This window comes from Aotus nancymaae, unplaced genomic scaffold (assembly GCF_030222135.1).
Source record: "Aotus nancymaae isolate 86718 unplaced genomic scaffold, 86718_ANA_hifiasm-v0.15.2.pri h1tg000007l, whole genome shotgun sequence".
Taxonomy (NCBI): Eukaryota; Metazoa; Chordata; class Mammalia; order Primates; family Aotidae; genus Aotus; species Aotus nancymaae.
In genome coordinates, this window is record NW_026988418.1 from 37,273,278 (window position 1) to 37,291,365 (window position 18,088).

Sequence of the window (18,088 nt, forward strand, 5' to 3'; positions counted from 1 at the left end):
TATGGTGAACTCATTTGAGATTTATGTGAAACTTGGGTATACCTACCTAAAGATTGCTAAAAAAATGAGATCAGAACTGTCACCAAAATCAATGTCTTTTTTCAGAAGGTTGGATGATGAAGGCAAGAAGGGAGATAAAACTAGCTTAGCTTCAGTGAAAAAATGGAGAAAATATAAGTTTATAGTTCAAGCATACAGAGCCAATGGAAGAATAAAGGTTGAAGATGGAATCTTTATTTTACTTTCTTGGAAGAACAGTTTGAAAAAGGGGAAGATTTGGAAACTATAAAATTAATTTTATTATTTTTAGCTCTTCATCAAATTTTTTTCATTTTTTAGAACTTCTTGTAGGCTTTTATGTAGGTGTGACAGCATTAAGAAATCAAACTTTGCTTTTTAATGGTAAAATTTTCTTAACAAACAGTATTTGATAGTATATGTATGTAAGTCATAAATGCACTGGCTTATGTTATGAAGACTTGACTTTATTGTTACTTGTGGTGTTGATAGACCAAATATTACAGAAGCTGAGGTTTTCTTACTTTGAGGGAAAGGCTTAAACATGGAAATCTTTGTATTACAAAGATTAAATACCAAACAAAATTACAAAATTGAACTATAAAATAAAAATTCAGTTAATGTTAATTACTATTAATGTTATAAATATTATTTCCTGTCTTTCCAAAGGCAGAAATAAAAATAATACTATAAAAAGTAAGAATTACTTTAATTGTTGCATAAATGTTTCAAATTTGGAGGCTCAAATAATAGTTCTAACATATTCACTGGTAAAATGAGTCAAGTTAAGAAAGACACTATGAGTTAATTATGCATAGATTTAATGATATTATATATTAGATAAGAAGAAATTACTGAACTGACATGAAACAGTCTACTGGGCTGCATGCACTTTGTTTGGTACTTGGTTCATACTCTCTTCTTAAATGGTATATTTCATCCTCATCTCTAAAAGAAGAAAAAATTAAACCTTTAAACTATTTCTGTAAATTCCTGACCTCATTGGGAGTTAATTTTAGTTGCTAGAAAAGCATATGCATTAGAATAACCTACATGTGAAATTGAGTTTGGGTTTGCAAGAGCCTAACCATACGTAATGTCCTTTCTGTCTTTCTTGTTCAATCAGTAGAGTATTGATTGGAACTGAACATCTCTGTTATTTGATTCTACATTTCCACCACCTGATAACTCTTCTCTGGTATCTAATATGCTCTTATGCTAGAAATCACACTTAAGTTTCCTTTGAGTACCCGAACTGACTGATAGGCAGAAAATCAATACATCCTGTTGCACAGCTTTTAAACCTGCTGTTAGTAGAAAAGTAACACTAAGATGTGTTCCCTTACAGGATAATGCAGAATTGATCACTTCTCTGCTTCACAGTGGAGCTGATATACAGCAGGTTGGATATGGTGGCCTCACTGCCCTCCATATTGCTACAATAGCTGGCCACCTAGAGGTAAGTCGTACCTTTGGCACCTGTGAAAACAAAGGTTATCTACTTTTTGGATTCTTGTTCTTAACTGTTTTCAAATACTGTCTTTGAGACTCTACAAGTTAGTTTCTTTTTTAGCTATTGAACACATTCATTTCTTATTGGGGTAAAATTTAGCTCTATAAATGAGCTTTGGATAGTCAATTCAGTACGTTTTGTAATAGTGTATGCAATCATCAATTAACATAAAGGTAGTTAGATATGCAGAGGGTTTATAGCAGCTCAGTTTCCACAACTTGAGATTTTAACCTTGGGGAAGTTAGTGAATCTCATGACATCCCTCTTTTCTTCACTTATAAAATAGGAATATAAGTAAGCCTATTATAATGATTAAATTAGATAATTCACATAAAGCACTTTGTAGTTTGCTTAATGCAGAGTAAGGACAAAATGAAAAATTATTCATTCATTCATCTACTTATGCATTACTTGAATGAATATTTATTCATCACCTATTATGCACCAGATACTGTTCTAGGTGCTGGGGTTACATTAGCTAGAAAGTCAAGCAAAATTTTCATTTTATAGAGTTTAGCTGTAAAGAATAAAATAGACAAGAAAGATAAGAAAATATTATATAATGTTAATTAATAGTACCGTAAAACTAATAAAGTGAGATAAAATGAAAACAAGAGAGAAGTGGGCACCATTTTAAATAAGCTATACAGAAAGGCCTCTGAAAGGAGGTGATACAGGAAAAGAGATTTAAATGTAATGAGAATGTCAGCCATGTAAAAGGAGAGAAAAGAATTTCAAGCTTAAGGAATGGCACTTGCAAAGACCCTGAAGCCTAAAAAGGCTGGGTGTGTATGAGGGACATGATTGAGCCAGAGTTGTTAGATTAGAGTGAACTGAAGATAGAATGATGAAGACAAGGTCTGGTGAATGGTTCCAAGCCAAATCACACAGTGTTTTAAAGGTCACAGGAAGGACTCTGGATCTTGACTTGAATTTAAAGTATTAATTTTATATATCATGTTATGGTAAGGACTTCCATTTTCATGATTTGGTTAACTTCACAAATCCTCAAGGAATAGTTTTTATTGCTGCTGCCATTTGATAGATATAAAACTAAAGCCCTTATATAGTAATTGTCTTGACAAATTACAAAGCCATTGAGAAAAAGAGCCATGTTTGGAATCCTGATCCTTTTACTCAAAATCCCATGATTGTTATACTTTCTTAATTGTGGAAACACAACATAGCTCAGCAATGTAGAAAATGAGAAGTCTCACATCCTCATTATTAAATAGTTATCTGTTTCTCCCTTTTGGTCATGTTGCAAATTCAATTATACCTTCTTCACTAATGCACACACACACGTATACACACACAAACTGTGAACAAACAGCTGCATATAGAACAAAATATCTCATTGAGAGCAAAAGAGTTTCCTTCATGTTGACATTTCCACCCCTTTCCATAACACTTTATTTCCTAGAAAATAAATCTTTTTGGTGAGATTCATTGTAAATATAAGTGAGTTTGTGTTATCTGTGAGGAAAGGGGAAATTTCATTAGATTCACTTAAATACAAATTTTTTCCAAAAACGAAAGAAATCAACTGAGGCCAGTGATAAAGTAAATGAGTGCTAAATATTAAGAAATCTGGGTGAAATAACTTATGCAATAGACACTAAGTTCTAGCAAAACAAGATCAACCTCTTAATGCCAGGAAAATGGCAGAATATGTTTTCAAAACAAAGTCCCTTTTTTTCCTAATGTTGTGTTGATTACTTTTGTGAATGATAGAATTGCAGTGTCTTCTTTGTTTTTTTATAGCATTTTAGGTTTTGGGGTACATGTGAGGAAGATGCAAGATTGTTGCATAGGTGCATATGTGGCAGTGTGATTTGCTGCCTTCCTTCCCTTCACCTATATGTGGCATTTCTCCCCTTGCTATCTCTCCCCAACTCCCCACCCCCTGCTATCCCTCCCCTATTTCCCCCCAACAGACCCCAGTGTGTAGTGCTCTCCTCCCTGTGTCCATGTGTTCTTATTGTTCAACACCTGCCTATGAGTGAGAACATGCGGTGTTTGATTTTGTGTTCTTGTGTCAGTTTGCTGAGAATGATGGTTACTAGGTTCATCCATGTCCCTACAAAGGACGTGAACTCATCGTTTTTGATGGCTGCATAATATTCCATGGTGTATATGTGCCACATTTTTCCTGTCCAGTCTATCATCGATGGGCATTTGGGTTGGTTCCAGGTCTTTGCTATTGTAAACTGTGCTGCAATGAACATTCGTGTGCATGTGTCCTTATAGTAGAACGATTTATAATCCTTTGGATATATGCCCAGTAATGGGATTGCTGGGTCAAATGTAATTTCTATTTCTAGGTCCTTGAGGAAAATGAATGAGAGTAGCTTTGGTAATTAGGATTACAGGTGTTCCTCATCTTATGATGGGGTTATATCTGAACAAATCTATCATGAGTGGCAAATATCATAATTGAAAGTGCATTTAACACATCTACCATACTGAACATCATAGCTTAGCCAAGCTGACCTTAAATGTGCTCAGAACTTTACACTAGTCTACAACTGGGCAAAATCATCTAACACAATACTTATTTTATAATAAAATGCTGAGTATCTTATATAATTTATTGAATACTGTACTAAAAATGAAAAGCAGAATGGTTGTATTGGTACTCAAAGTATGGTTTCCACTGATATGTATCACTTTCACACCATTGTAAAGTCAAAAAATCTTAAGCTGAACCATCATAAGTCAGGGGTCATCTATAATTAGAAACATAATTATCATATAGAGAAAATCTCAGAGAACACATAATTAGAAGTTAAGACTGGCAATTCACAAAAGAAAAAGGTTTGATTGGACTTACAGTTTCTCATGGCTGGGAAGCCTCACAATCATGGCAGAAGGCAAAGAGGGGCAAATCACATCTTACATAGACGGCAGCAGGCCAAGAGAGAATAAATGAGATGTAAAAGTGGAAACTCTAGATAAAACCATCAGGTCTCCTGAGACTTACTCACTACCGCCAGAACAGTATGGGGGAAACCACCCCTATGATTCAATTATCTCCCACCATGTCCTTCCCACAAAATGTGGGAATTATGGGAGTACAATTCAAGATGATATTTGGGTAGGGACACAGAGCCAAACCTTATCCGAGATTAATGTGGACTCCAAGAGTTAGGGAAGTAGTTGTGAGAGGGGATTTGAAACTGGACTGCTCTTTAAGTATGATGAGAACTTAGACAGCAAAAAGAAGAGGACTCTGGCCCACAAATAGGAAAGAAAGAAAAAGCTAAGCTCATTTAAGGGACAGTGAGTAAAATGGTAACGTGAAACAAATTGTGAAGAGTCCCTCTAGGTAAAGAGAGTTAAGAATGGACCAGACTAAGGAACCCTGGAGAGTAGAAGTCTAAGGAGTTTATCAATGCAAGAAGCAATTACTGTGGTTTACAATATGTAACACACAAGAGTAGAAAGTGTGGCAGATAAAGAGATTAGTAGAACACAGACTTTCTCACTTTTTAAAGAATCTTAGAAGAACCAATGTGATTTCTTTTTCCCATAGGAAAGAGGGAACTATCGAGAAAGTTTTTGAGTAAGAGAATAATTAAAGATTTCATAAGTAACCTTTTTAAAGGATTTCTTTGACTGCATTATTTAGCATGAATTCTAGTGTGATTACATGATGATTAAACAAACAAAGATAAAAGCTTGGGTAAAGGATTCAATTCTGAGGAAAAATCAATTAGCTTCAGACATGTTGATTTTCTGATGACACCCAAATTTTCAAGTGAAAATGTTCATTAATCATTTAGGAACATACAAATGGCATTTAATGAACACGTTTGGGCTTAATGTAAATTTTTAGAAATTACCTATAGAGAGATAATATTAGAAGCCATAATAATAGCTGAAAGTTATATATTGGTTATAATGAATGGTCCTAAGAGAATCTGTGCAGAGACTTATGGAATTATTGAACAGCCATTGAAGGAAACAAAGAATTGCTCAGTGATATGAAAAAGACTAGGATTATTTTAATATTACAATTAGGAGAGCTTCAAGGGTTAAAGGATCCCAGACATCAGAAAGGTTAGTGCAGAAAGGATGAGCACATTAGGATAAAATATACATTGACTATTTCCTTACTATACTAAAAATTTAGGTGCTTATTCCACTCCTATTTTTTATTATCGTGGTTAGCAGAGATAGCAGCAGATCAGTGGGTGTTCCCTTTCATTAGTAGTCACTATCTTTTATTGCCCACCTTTCTCTGTGAAACAATAGCTGATGCTAAGTCTGACAGGACTCTTTGTCTCCACATATCAAATTCAGACCTTCCATTAGTGCCTCAAGTATGTTTGTCCTCCCATAATTGTGAATTCTATTAAACAATCTTACAATAAAATTTACATTGACTAGGCAGCTGTCTTCTTCAATAATAGAAGAGAACATGTGCTGCAGATCCCTAGACATGCTGACTACAATTTGGGACTCAGATTTAATTTTACTGTGCTTTGAAGAGTAGGCAAATATTAGTTGTCCCAGGTCCCGATACTTCTCTTTGACTGATATATCCATCTATCAATACGTTTGCATATGCTGCTTTGTACAAGGCCTAAGATCCTGTCAGCAATCAATAAACATGCATTAAATCCTCTTATTCCCTTTAGGTCTGGAGATTGTGAGTCATAGGCTTTCTCAGGCATGGAAAAGGAAAAATATTAGCTAACATTTGTTGGTACTTCATCATTCACATACATTTGTCATTTGGTTGTTTTGTGAGATAACTACTGTCAGACTTAGTTTCTTAGTGAGGAAACTGAGAACTGGAGAAGTTGAACGACATCTACATGGACATTCAGAGGATAAATAAGCTGGATGGGACTCCAATCTGGTGGTCTACCTTCACATCTGTAGTTTTGTAAATAAAAGAGCAATTACTCCCCAGAGACTCTTCTATTTATTGCTGTAACACAGCTTATACTCACAAGACACAAAAAAGTATTCAGAAAGTGAAAAAACAAACCTAATATGTTACTATCTAAAGCCCAAGCGTTACTACACATGCAATTAAAGCGACATTAAATTATTAAAAACCAATTTTATAACTCATTCACTATCTGGGCATCATAACCTAAGGAAATATAATGTAGGTATATGAGCACACAACACACTCATGCCCCAAGTGTAAAACACTTTATACTTAATTAAATAACTCTTTAAAAAGTTGTTACTCTGGTGTTTTGTGCAGTAGTTTCTGCAGTTGCCAGAAGTCGAATCTCTGCAGCCAACAGAAAGGCATGCAGCAAACATTAAAACCAATGTACAATATGTAGAGGTTGTCGAGTGGCTTTTTTAAAAGACGTGTACCTTCATATACACCTTGTGCAGTGAGAGTATCATCATTGTTGGATTTATTCTATCCTACCATATACCATTTTCAAATTGTAAACACTTATCCAATTGCTGCTTCAGATATGCCTCCCAGTTATTTTGGAATTTATTTCTGATTTCAAGAAAATGCAATTGATATTGTTTCAGTTCATTCTTTACTAAATCATCTAAATGTTTAAGCAGAGAGTTTTGTTTACCAAGAAGCCTCTGAGTCTGTGTAAGTTATTTTTTTAACAATGGCTTTTGTTTTCTCTCCAAAGGCATAAATGACAGAATGCTTAGAATTATAAAATGTGGTTTCTCTCTCTCTTTCTCTTTTTATTTTTTTAGGAAGAAGGTAGTCAGTCATGAGTTTTTCACCTAAACAGTAGCAGGTCTGCCCCAATCTTGTGAATAGGCAGTAGTCCCTTGTGAATTCCTTTTAGAATCAGAACAAATAGTAAAACACAATAATAGTTAAGGCTTTGAACAGATAACTTTGTATTGACCATATTAATTGCCTTAATCCTCAGTTGAGAGTTTCTCCTCATTTTCCTTAGATGAAAAAACCAAAGTACAAATAAGTAACTTGTCCAAGGTGATAGAGCGAAAAATTTGTAGAGCAGGCATTCTCATGCCACCTTGCTTCAGAGCCAGCTTTCACAGTGCTACACTGCTTCTCTCCTGATCCAAACAGTAACCTCTGAGCTCATCTGACCAGAATTTAAGCTTTGGACATGATACATAGAAGCTCAGAATGTGCTGGGAAAACATGTCATAGCCAAAGACCTGAACCATCTCAAAGATCAAGCACATTAAGATATTCTGGTGCCTTTTTGTATGGTCCCTATTCTTTTGGGATCTATTATTTATTTCTAAAATTTCTGCATTACATTTTTTAACAACTTTGTTAAGATAAAATTCACATACAATATAATTCATCCATTTAAAATGTACATTTCAATGGTTTTTAGTATAGTCTCAGAGTTGTGTAACTATCACCACGATCTAATTTTAGAATATTTTTGTCACTCAAAAAGGAAACTTTATACCCATTAAGTAGTCAGCCCCACCCACCCCTCACTGCCAAGACAACCATCAGTCTACTTTCCATCTCTACAGCTTGGCTATTCCCGACATTTTATAGAAATAGAATTGTGTAACGTGATCTTTTTACGACTGGCTTCTTTTACTTTGTGTCAAGTTTTCAAGGTTTGTTCATGTTCAATAGGGTTTATTTCTATCAAAATTATGTTCTAATTATATATGACTTTATGTAGCAAAACAGAAAAAGATACAGTTCAACTGATAGTGTAATTGAAGTTCTCTTTCTACTATCTGTCTGTTTCATTATAAATCAATGCTGGAAGGAAATCTTCAACTAAAACTTCAAGTTCCCAAACTACACTTTTAGTCACAAGAATATGCCTAAATTATCAGACTAGGAACATGCCCATGAGAGAAAGTGGCTAAGTGGGGCTTCTTCCCGAATAGGCAGGCCACCTCTTACCTGGGTACTGAACAAGGCCCCTACTCCATATGATTAATCCTCCTTCCCATCACAGGTTCATTCTTTGCATTTTTAAGCAGTTATGACTTTGTTAAAATGCAAAAGTTCCTGAAGCTTGAGTTGTGGTTAGCTTTTTGTAGCTAAAATTTTAGTAATCAGTTCATACCCTAAAGCTTTGCTAATCAAAATTTGATTTGTTGACCAGCAATATAGGATAGCCAGTGAACTTGTTAGAAAATAGAATCTCAAACCTACCTCAGACTTGCCTCTAATTAGCATTTTAAGAAGATTCCAGGTGATTCATATGCATATTCAAATTTAAGACACCCTCCCCTAAAGGATATTAGAAGAAATTAGATTTAAAAATATCTGAGGAAGATAAATAGAAACAATGAATGAATGAATGAATGAATGATTAGAATGATGTAGTTTTCATTTGCTTTGCTTTACAATTTGCTTTTGATTGGTGCTGATTTAAGTGCTTTAGTAACAATTAAAGTGGCATTCCGGGCTTATTCTAGGTCCCAGGATAATAATCGCTCATTATGCACAATATATGTCTAGTACTTCACACATTTTGGGCACTCTATATGTATGTCATCTCTCTTTTCCTTTCTTGTTTTTTTTTCTGAGACAAAGTTTCACTCTTGTTGCCCAGGCTGGAGTGCAGTGGCCTGATCTTGGCTCACTGCAACCTCTGCCTCCTGGGTTCAAGCGATTCTTCTGTCTCGGCCTCCCAAGTAGCTGGAATTACAGGCACCTGCCACCATGCCCAGTTATTTTTTTATTATTATTATTTTTTTGTATTTTTAGCAGAGAGAGGGTTTCACCATGTTCACCATACTGGTCTTGAACTCCTGACCTCAGGTGATCCACCCACTTTAGCCTCCCAAAGTGCTGGGATTACAGGTGTGAGCCACCATGCCCAGCCAGTAGTAATATTAAAATAAGAAGAAAGTTATAATGCAATGGAACTACAGCACAATAATTGTAAGACATAATAAATAATCCCACTGAAAAATGGGCTAAGAAAGAGGCAGAGCAAGATAGCTGAATTTAACTCCCCAGCAATCATCCCCTTACCCCCCACAGGAGCACCAAGTTGAACAACTGTTCAAGGAACAAAGAACCTTCATAAGAACCAAAAATCAAGTGAGTGATCACACTGCCTGCTTTTAACAATTACCAAGGAAAGAGGCACTGAAGAGGGAGAGGAAGACAGTCTTCCATTGCCTAAACTCTTCCTCACCTCCCCACTGGCGGCACAGCATGGCACAGAGAGAGAGTCTGTGTGTCTAGGAGAGAGAGAACAAAGTAATTGTTGACTTTGCATTGGAACTCAATGCTGCCCTATCATAGTGGTAAACAAAACAGGGCAGAATTCTGCCAGCACCCATGGAGGGAGCATTTAAACTAGCCTCAGCCAGAAGGTAACCCTCCACTGCAGCAACAGAAACCTGACTTCAAGCTTGGTCTACCATTGAGTGACTACAGTGCTGGGGTCCTGAAAAAATTTGAAAGACAGGCCACAAGAACTACAGTACTTGGGTAAATACTGATGCTGTTCTGGGCTTGGAACCAGTGGACTTGGGGTGCCTGTGACCCAGTGAGACACCAGACGTGGTGTCCAAGGGAGTGCTTGCATCACCCATCTCCCAACTCCAGGCAGTGCAACTTGGGGAGAGACTTCTTTTGCTTGGGAAAGGGAGAGGGAAGAAAAGTATAGAGGACTTTGTCTTGAAACTTGGGTACAAGCTCAGCCATAGTAAGATAAAGCAACTAGCAGATTCTGGAAGCCCCCTCCTGATTCCAGGTCCTGGCTACTAAACAGCATTTCTAGACCTACTCTGGGCCAAAAGGGAACCCAGTGCCCTGAAGAGAAGGATCCGGGCCTGGCAGGATTCACCACTTGCTGATTAAAGAGCCCTCAGGCCTTGAATAAACATGAGTGGTAGCCAAGAAATAGTCACCACAGGCTTTGGGCAAGACCCAGTATATTGGCTTCAGGTGTGACCCAGCACAGTCTCAGCTATGGAAAAGTAATTTATCTTCCTGTGGCCTCTTATTTTCTAGTTTTAGAAAGTGGATTATGCTGTTACCCACCATATTAGTTTGTGTGTGTGTGTGTGTGTGTGTGTGTGTGTGTGTGAAATGACAATATATGTTAAATGCTTAGACACAACCTAGCACATAAACTTTCAGAAAGTTAGCTATCATTTTTATTTGTTCTGTCTTGTTTCTGATTTTACTGTTACATATTTCTAAAAAAAAATGTGGTATCCTAGGTAGGATAAAACATTAATGGACAATTTAACTTAGGGAAAGATATCCCTATTATATTGAGTCTTCTATTTCAGAACAAGTTCTTTCTATTTATTCAAGTTTCTTTTTCCGTCTTTCAGCAGAATATATTCTCATAGATTTGTTAAAATTTATTTCTAGTTATTTTGTCTTTTCATTGCAATGTGAATGGCATTTTCTAATTTATGTAAAACATATTAAAAATCAAGCAACAATTGGTCCTTGATTTTTAAATTTAAACCATTCAATTTACTGATTTATTTTATTATTATACGTTTTAGATGAGTCTTTTGGAACTTCCTAGTTTACAATTAAATTCCAATATACGGTGATAATTTTGCTTCCCTTCCAATAATTAAACATCTTGTTCCTCTCTTCCCTAATTGCAATGGTTGATACTTCAGATCAATTGTCATTTTTCAATTGAATTATCATTGTACTCTTGGAATGAAACACAGTTGGTCATGGTACATTATTCCCTTAGCTTGTTGCTAAACTTGTTTTGCTAATATTGATAAGTGAATTTGGTCTATGATTTTCTTTTCTGTGTTATGGCATTACTTTCCAAGGCTGTCATAATAAAATATCACAGACTGAGTGACTTAAACAACAGAAGTGTATTTTCTCACAGTTCAGGACAATAGAAGTTCAATATCAAGATGTTGGCGAATTTGATTTCTTCTGAGTCCTCTCTCCTTGGTTTGCAGATGCATTCACTGTATGTTAACATGGTCATATCTGTGTGTGTGCACGTCTGGCATCTCTGTCTCTGTGTTCTAATCTACTCTTTTTATAAGGTCACCTATTATATTAATTAGGGTCCACCCTAATGACCTTATGAGCCTTCTTCAAAGGCTCTATCTCTAAATAGTCACATCCTGAAGTATTATGGGGATAGGGCTTCAACACATGAATTTGAGGGGACACAGTTCTCCATAGCAATTGTCCTTGTCAGATTTTGAAATAAATGCCATGCTGAATCTGTAAAAATAATTTGGAAGCTTTTCTCTGTCTCTTTCTGCCTTTCTCTTTCTCTGAATCTGTTATGTAGCCTGATGTCATCTTTATTTCACACAATGCTGCAATATTACCTTGTCTCTGATAAGTCTCCAAAATTTCACAGGCAGAGAAACAAGTCCTGATTCTGTAGTAGTTCACCAATGTGCGCATCATGGACTACCATAATTTGGATATGGGAAACATGGCAAAGGCCAAATATGCCAACCGATGCACATCATTATAAATTATTGTTTAATTATCACTGTAGTGAAGGTCATTAATGATCGATAGGTGTTACAATAATCATTCATTGTCATTAACTTTATAGGTTTCCAAACTTGGTTTGCATAGTCGTGTGCTGTTCCATGATGCCAAAACTTGATATACCTTCATGTCAAACAGTTAAGTTTCTGAAACTAAACCTTTCTTGTACACATAGTCTTAAATAGCTAAGACTTAGTTTAAGAACACTACATGTTCTGTGGCATTCAAAAATGGTTTTCTCAGGAGTTGAAACCATAAACTCTATACCCCATTACTGAGTGTGCCCTATGCTACAGAATGCTCTTTATTAAAAAGGCAAAAAAGCAGTCTACTACTCTGCAGGCTTTTGGTCTGGAGATAAACACAAGATCATAGATCATGTATTATTATCAGTAATTTTAAGATCTCAGAGCAATTCCTTAAGCATGTATCAATTATAAGGAGTAATATAAAAGGATACTAGCTTGTCATTTTCTTTTTTTTTTTTTTTTTTTTTTTGGTCACTCAGGATTTTGCCATAGACTCTGTTAACTATTATTGAACATTAAGTATTGCTTTCAGGGTGAGGTAGAAGAGCATAAGAAAAGCTTTATAGTCTAATAAAAATGTAAATGAGATGTTCATCAGCTTGCTGCCCTGGAAAATGATGGAAGAAACATTACCTGAAAAATTAGATTCAAAGATTATTGCTAATCAAATCAACCTGAAATGAGAAATCCCTTTGTAACCATTTGTGTTAATTTGCATCCTTATGCCAACCTTCTATGCACTGAATTTGCTTCCAACTTCCTAGGTCCTTCATACGTATCTATGTACATAATATATATATACACACACACATATATATATACACACATAGAGATATATACATATATGTATGTGTATAATTCATCATAATGAATGTATATTTGTATAATGTATATGTCTATAATTCATTATACATACATATGTGTATGTCATTGTATGCATACATATATGTTATTAACTAACATGCATCAGCTAAACAGAAACTTCTGTTACATATTTGTATCAGACGATAAGAAACACCTATATATTTTAATTCATCTGCACTTAACATTCTTTTTGCATGCTGTACTCCCTATCAGGAATTTGAAGACTGAGTTGTAAATCCAAGTTTCTATAGCTTGTTAAAGTCACATTCTCAGAATTTGAAAGTCTTTGAGCTCACTATGTCTCAGGAGGGACAGGAAATTCTTCTTCTTCTTACCCTTACTTAGGAATACATTGGAATATTACTGTTTTCTACCTGGTCTTTGAATACAGTAGTAAAATAACAAGTGGGAGCTACCTATTTCTCTCAGGGATGATTCATCACGGGATGGTGTTTAGACAGTGGAGGCCTTTGAGTATTAGATATTCTATAAACATTGTGTGAGTTGTTCTTCTTAATGACTCCCTTTGGTGGATCTCCAAAGACCTTTAGAAACTTGCTGAGGGTGGGGTGCAGGGAGAAGCTAGAGCCTTCCTAACTAACTCTCAACAACTGTCCTCTCTCACAGAATCTCTTTTGTGGTGACCCTTAAAGGAACTTGTTCCATCTGCTACTTATCACTTGTTCATGTACAGCTATGAATTAGATCAATATATTAGGTTGTTACAAAAGTAATTGTGGGTTTTGCCATTATTTTTAATTTAAGAAAACTGCAATTACTTTTGCACCAACCCAATAGTTATCATAAAGAAGACTTGCTACTTCTTTCAGTTTCCTGCCATTTTTCTTTTTTATTGTCCTAAAGCAGATCCCAGGTTACTAACTAATGCATCTATGCCAGAGGTTACACATTTTGTGTGTGTGTGAAAAATCAGACCTTGGTGATGACCTTGAGCAGTAGGATATAAGTAACTCCCACAAGCTTAGCTTTCCAATAATGGAACACTAGGCATAAATGAGCCAACTCCCTCAACTCTGGGCTGAGTTTCTCATAATTACTACAAATCTCCACATCTGTGCAGGTCCTGCCAAGAGCTGAATAATTTTTCTCATAATTTATCCTGAAAAGGTATATATTGAGCTATTCAGGAGACTTGAGAAAAGTTCCAAGTTAAGTAGGGTAAAGGTCAATGGATACAAATTTTGTTCAGAAATATAAAGATTATTCCTAGTTAGTGGCCAATATGTTCTTTCATTCTTCTCTGAATTCATTCTGTCATTCTACTCCTGGACTTCCTACAATAGTACCTTGACTTATAAGGCCCCTGTCCAGATCTTTTACAGTCCGCTTCATTCAAAACCCTCCTGAAAATTCCAGGGGCTCACTAACCCATGGTTTTGGTAAAGTCATTCTTCTGAACAAAAACCTTTCTGACCTTAAAATGTACCTAGCAAGGGATTTAGTGGTGATAAGCTAGCTCGCCTACCTTTACATCCATGGGTCTTTATGCTCTTTATCTTGCAAAACATGCTCTAAATTAAATTAACTGCTGCCCATTTCTATGCCCTGTGCTTCTACAACATTATGGTCTCTTTATGGTTTGCCTTTTAAACCCACCCCCAAAGCCCAGATGAAATGTCACGTTCATAAAATTGTTGGGTACATCTATCTTGAAGTTTTCCTATGCTCTGAACAACCACAGCATTTTATTTGTACCTTTCTAATAACATGTAACACTGCCTATTTCATAAATATGGGGCTTTTTTGTGTTTTTTTATACTTTTTTTGAGCATAGGAACTGCATATTAGAAATCGTCATAGTTCTCAGGTTCCAGTATTGTGATTTTGCATGTAGTAGATTTTTAATAAATTTCTGTCAAATGACTAAACTAATAATTAATCAAGTGTTTTAGAAATTATACAGAATGAGCAAAATTATTTCTCCTCTCCATAAAGGCAGAAGAGATTATAATGACACATTTCATGAAGAAAGTAGCTTACAAAATTACAAGCAATTTTCATGAATAGCTTCAAACAAATTAGTCTTAAAACCTGTAAAATAAAAGTATCACAGCCTTAATAAAATGATGACAAGTACATGATATCAGCAATATGGCAGAATAGAATTTCCATTGCTTGTCATCTCACAGAAATATCAATCTGAGGAACTATCCACATACAAAAATACCTTCACAAGAGCTAAGTAAGAGATTATGGCATCCTAATGGAGCACAGAAATCAGCAAAGACATTGAAAAGGGCAAGAAGAATAGTTTTATAATATGCATGTCAGCCTTCCCTAAAGCCTCGAGAGTTCAGTATGAAGAAAGATACCCTCCATGTAAAGGAGAATAGTGATTCCCTAACTTCATTGCAGGCCCCAGCACCATCCCTATCCCCATGGATCCCAGAACCAGGCCCAGTGGATCCCAGAACCAGCCCTCATGGCCCAGACCTCAGTATGTCCCCCATGGACCCAGGATCCAGGCCCATGTCACTGCCAAACTAGCCCCTTTGGCCTCAGGCCTTAGGCTCATTCTAGTATCAGACCAGCCCTCACAGCCCCAGTCTCCAGGCCTGCTCTGGGCCCTCCCCAGTGCCAGGAAGGCTTCCACAAGTCAGGCTGCAGGCCAGCCCTACTAGTTCCAGGTTCTAAGCCCTCCTACATGAACTCAGGTGCCAGGCTCACCCATACAGACCCAATGTCCAGGCCCTTCCCAATAGACCTAGGCTCTAGGCCTGTGCCTATAAAATAAGACATCAGACTGCCTCTGTGGACTTAGGTACTAGGCCTGTGAACCCGCTGACCTAGGCAGCAGGCCAGCCTGCCTGAAGACTCCAGTGGCAAGCCCACTGCAAACCTCAATGGATAAACTGGTCAGAATCTCTGGACAAACTGACTGGTTAAGGGCTTTCCTTGCTAAAACCAGTCCACAAAGACTAAAAGAGGTATCTACTTCAAATGCATTGATACCAATACAAGGCCACAAGATCACAAATAATTAGGGAAACATGAAACAAAGCACCAAGAACTGGCCTTAAGGAAATGAAGATTTATTAACCACCTGACAAAGAATTAAAAATAATCACCTTAAAGAAGCTTAATGCACTACAAGAGAACACAGATTATCAGAGGTTCAGCAAAGAGGTAGAAACCATAAAAAGGAATCAATCAGAAACTCGGAAGTTAAAGAACACAATGATTGAACTAAAATATTTCACAGAGAACTTCAACAACAAACTTGAACAAGCAGAAGAGAGAATCAGTGAGAAAAAAAGAAAAAAACAGGTTATTTGATATTACTCAGAAGAACAAAAAGGAGAAAAAGAACAACAAAAATGGAAAAGCCTGCAGGGGTTATGGTACACCATCAAGTAAACCAGTGTATGCATTAGGGAGGTCCAAGAAGAAATGGAGAAAGAGAAAGCGGAATAAAGCTTATTGAAAGATCTAATAACAGAAAACCTTTCATATTTGGAGTGGGAAATGAATATCTTTTTTTCCTGAAGCCCAAAGAACCCCAAATAGATTAAATATACAGAGATATTCACTAAGATACATCATAATTAAATTCTCAAAAGTCAAAGACAGAGAAAGAATTTTGAAAGCACCAAGAGAAAAGCAACTCATCACATATAATGAAACCTTTATAGGATATAAGAATATTTATTCAACAAAGGTTCCAGGAATGCACAGTAGGGACAGGACATTCTCTTCAATAAATGATACTGGGAAAACCAGATATTCTTATCTCATAGCATATACAAAAATCAACTCAAAATGGATTAAAGACTTAAATGTTAAGGGTTAAAACTTTAAAACTACTAGAAAAGAAAACATAGATAAAAGCCTTTTTGAAATTCATTTGGACAATGATTTCTTGGATATGACCTCAAAAATAGAAGAAACAAAGCAAAAATAGGTTAATAAGATTGCATCAAACTGAAAAGCTTTGGCATAGCAAAAGAAACAATCAACAGAATACAAAGACAACTTATGAAATGGGAGGAAATATTTGCAAACCATACATCTGATAAGGAGTTAATACCCAAAATATATAAGGAACTCAACTCAGCAACTCAGTAAAAAGACAACAAATATTCCAATTTAAAATGTGCAAAAACTTGAAAAGCCATTTCTCAAAAAAACTAAATACAAATGGCCAAGAAGTATATGAAAAAAATGCCACAACAAGATACAGCAATGAGCTATATTACCTCATACCTCTTGTAATGGCTACTATCAAAAAAGTAAAAGATAGCAAATATTGACAAGATTATGGAGAAAAGTGAACCCTGGTACAGCTGTTATGGAAAAGAGGATAAAGATTCCTCAAAAAGTTCAAAATAGGACTACCATGTGATCCAACAGTGTCATTTCTGGGTATGTATTCAAAAGAATTAAAATCAGCATGTTTAAGAGATATCTGCACTCCCAGTTTTAAAAAATGATGTCTCATTCTATTCCTCCCTCATTCTTATTTGCAGCAATATTCGCAATAGCCAAGATATGAAATCAACCAATCAACCTAAGTGTCCATCTATTTATGAATGGATAAAGAAAATGTGGATATAGAATACTATATTATATATATATATATATATATATATATGTCTATTATTCATTCTTAAAATGAAGAAAATCCTCTCATTTGCAGCAACATGAATGAACTGGTAGGACATTATGCCATGCAAAATAAGCTAGGCACAGAAAGACAAATGCTGCATGATTTCACTTACATGTAAAATCTAAAAAATTTAAACTTACAGAAGCAGAGAGTAGAGTGGTGGTTTCTGGGGGCTGGATGTGAAGCAATAGGGATATGTGGGTCAAAGAGTACAAAGATTTAGTTATGCAGAATGAATAAATTTTGGAGATCTAGTGTACTATATAGTATTTATAATTATTAATATCATGTTGTATACTTTAAATTTGCTAAGAGAGTAAATCTTAAATGTTCTTACCAGAAAAAAGTTAAGTATGTGAGATAATGGATATGATCACTAGGTTGATTGTGGTAATCACTTCACAACGTGTATATACATCAATCAAAGCAGCATGCTATACAAAATATACTTTTTGTTTGTCAGTTATACCTCAATAAAGCTGGAAAAATAAATGTTTAGGCTCAGGTGGGTGGATCACCAGAGGTCAGGAGTTCAAGACTGGCCTGACCAACATAGTGAAACCCCCTCTCTACTAAAAATACAAAAAATTAGCCGGGCACGGTGGTGGGCACCTGTA

The 18,088-nt window shown here is 35.8% G+C and overlaps 1 protein-coding gene across 1 annotated transcript in view; it reads left to right on the forward strand.

Annotated features, from left to right (window-relative positions):
• Positions 1-18,088, forward strand: part of TNNI3K (TNNI3 interacting kinase) — a 335,970-nt gene that overhangs the window by 68,570 nt on the left and 249,312 nt on the right. Inside the window, exon 7 of the mRNA XM_021667770.2 lies at positions 1,367-1,477. Within this exon, the coding sequence (XP_021523445.2) occupies positions 1,367-1,477 (111 nt within the window). The remainder of the gene's footprint in view (positions 1-1,366; positions 1,478-18,088) is intronic.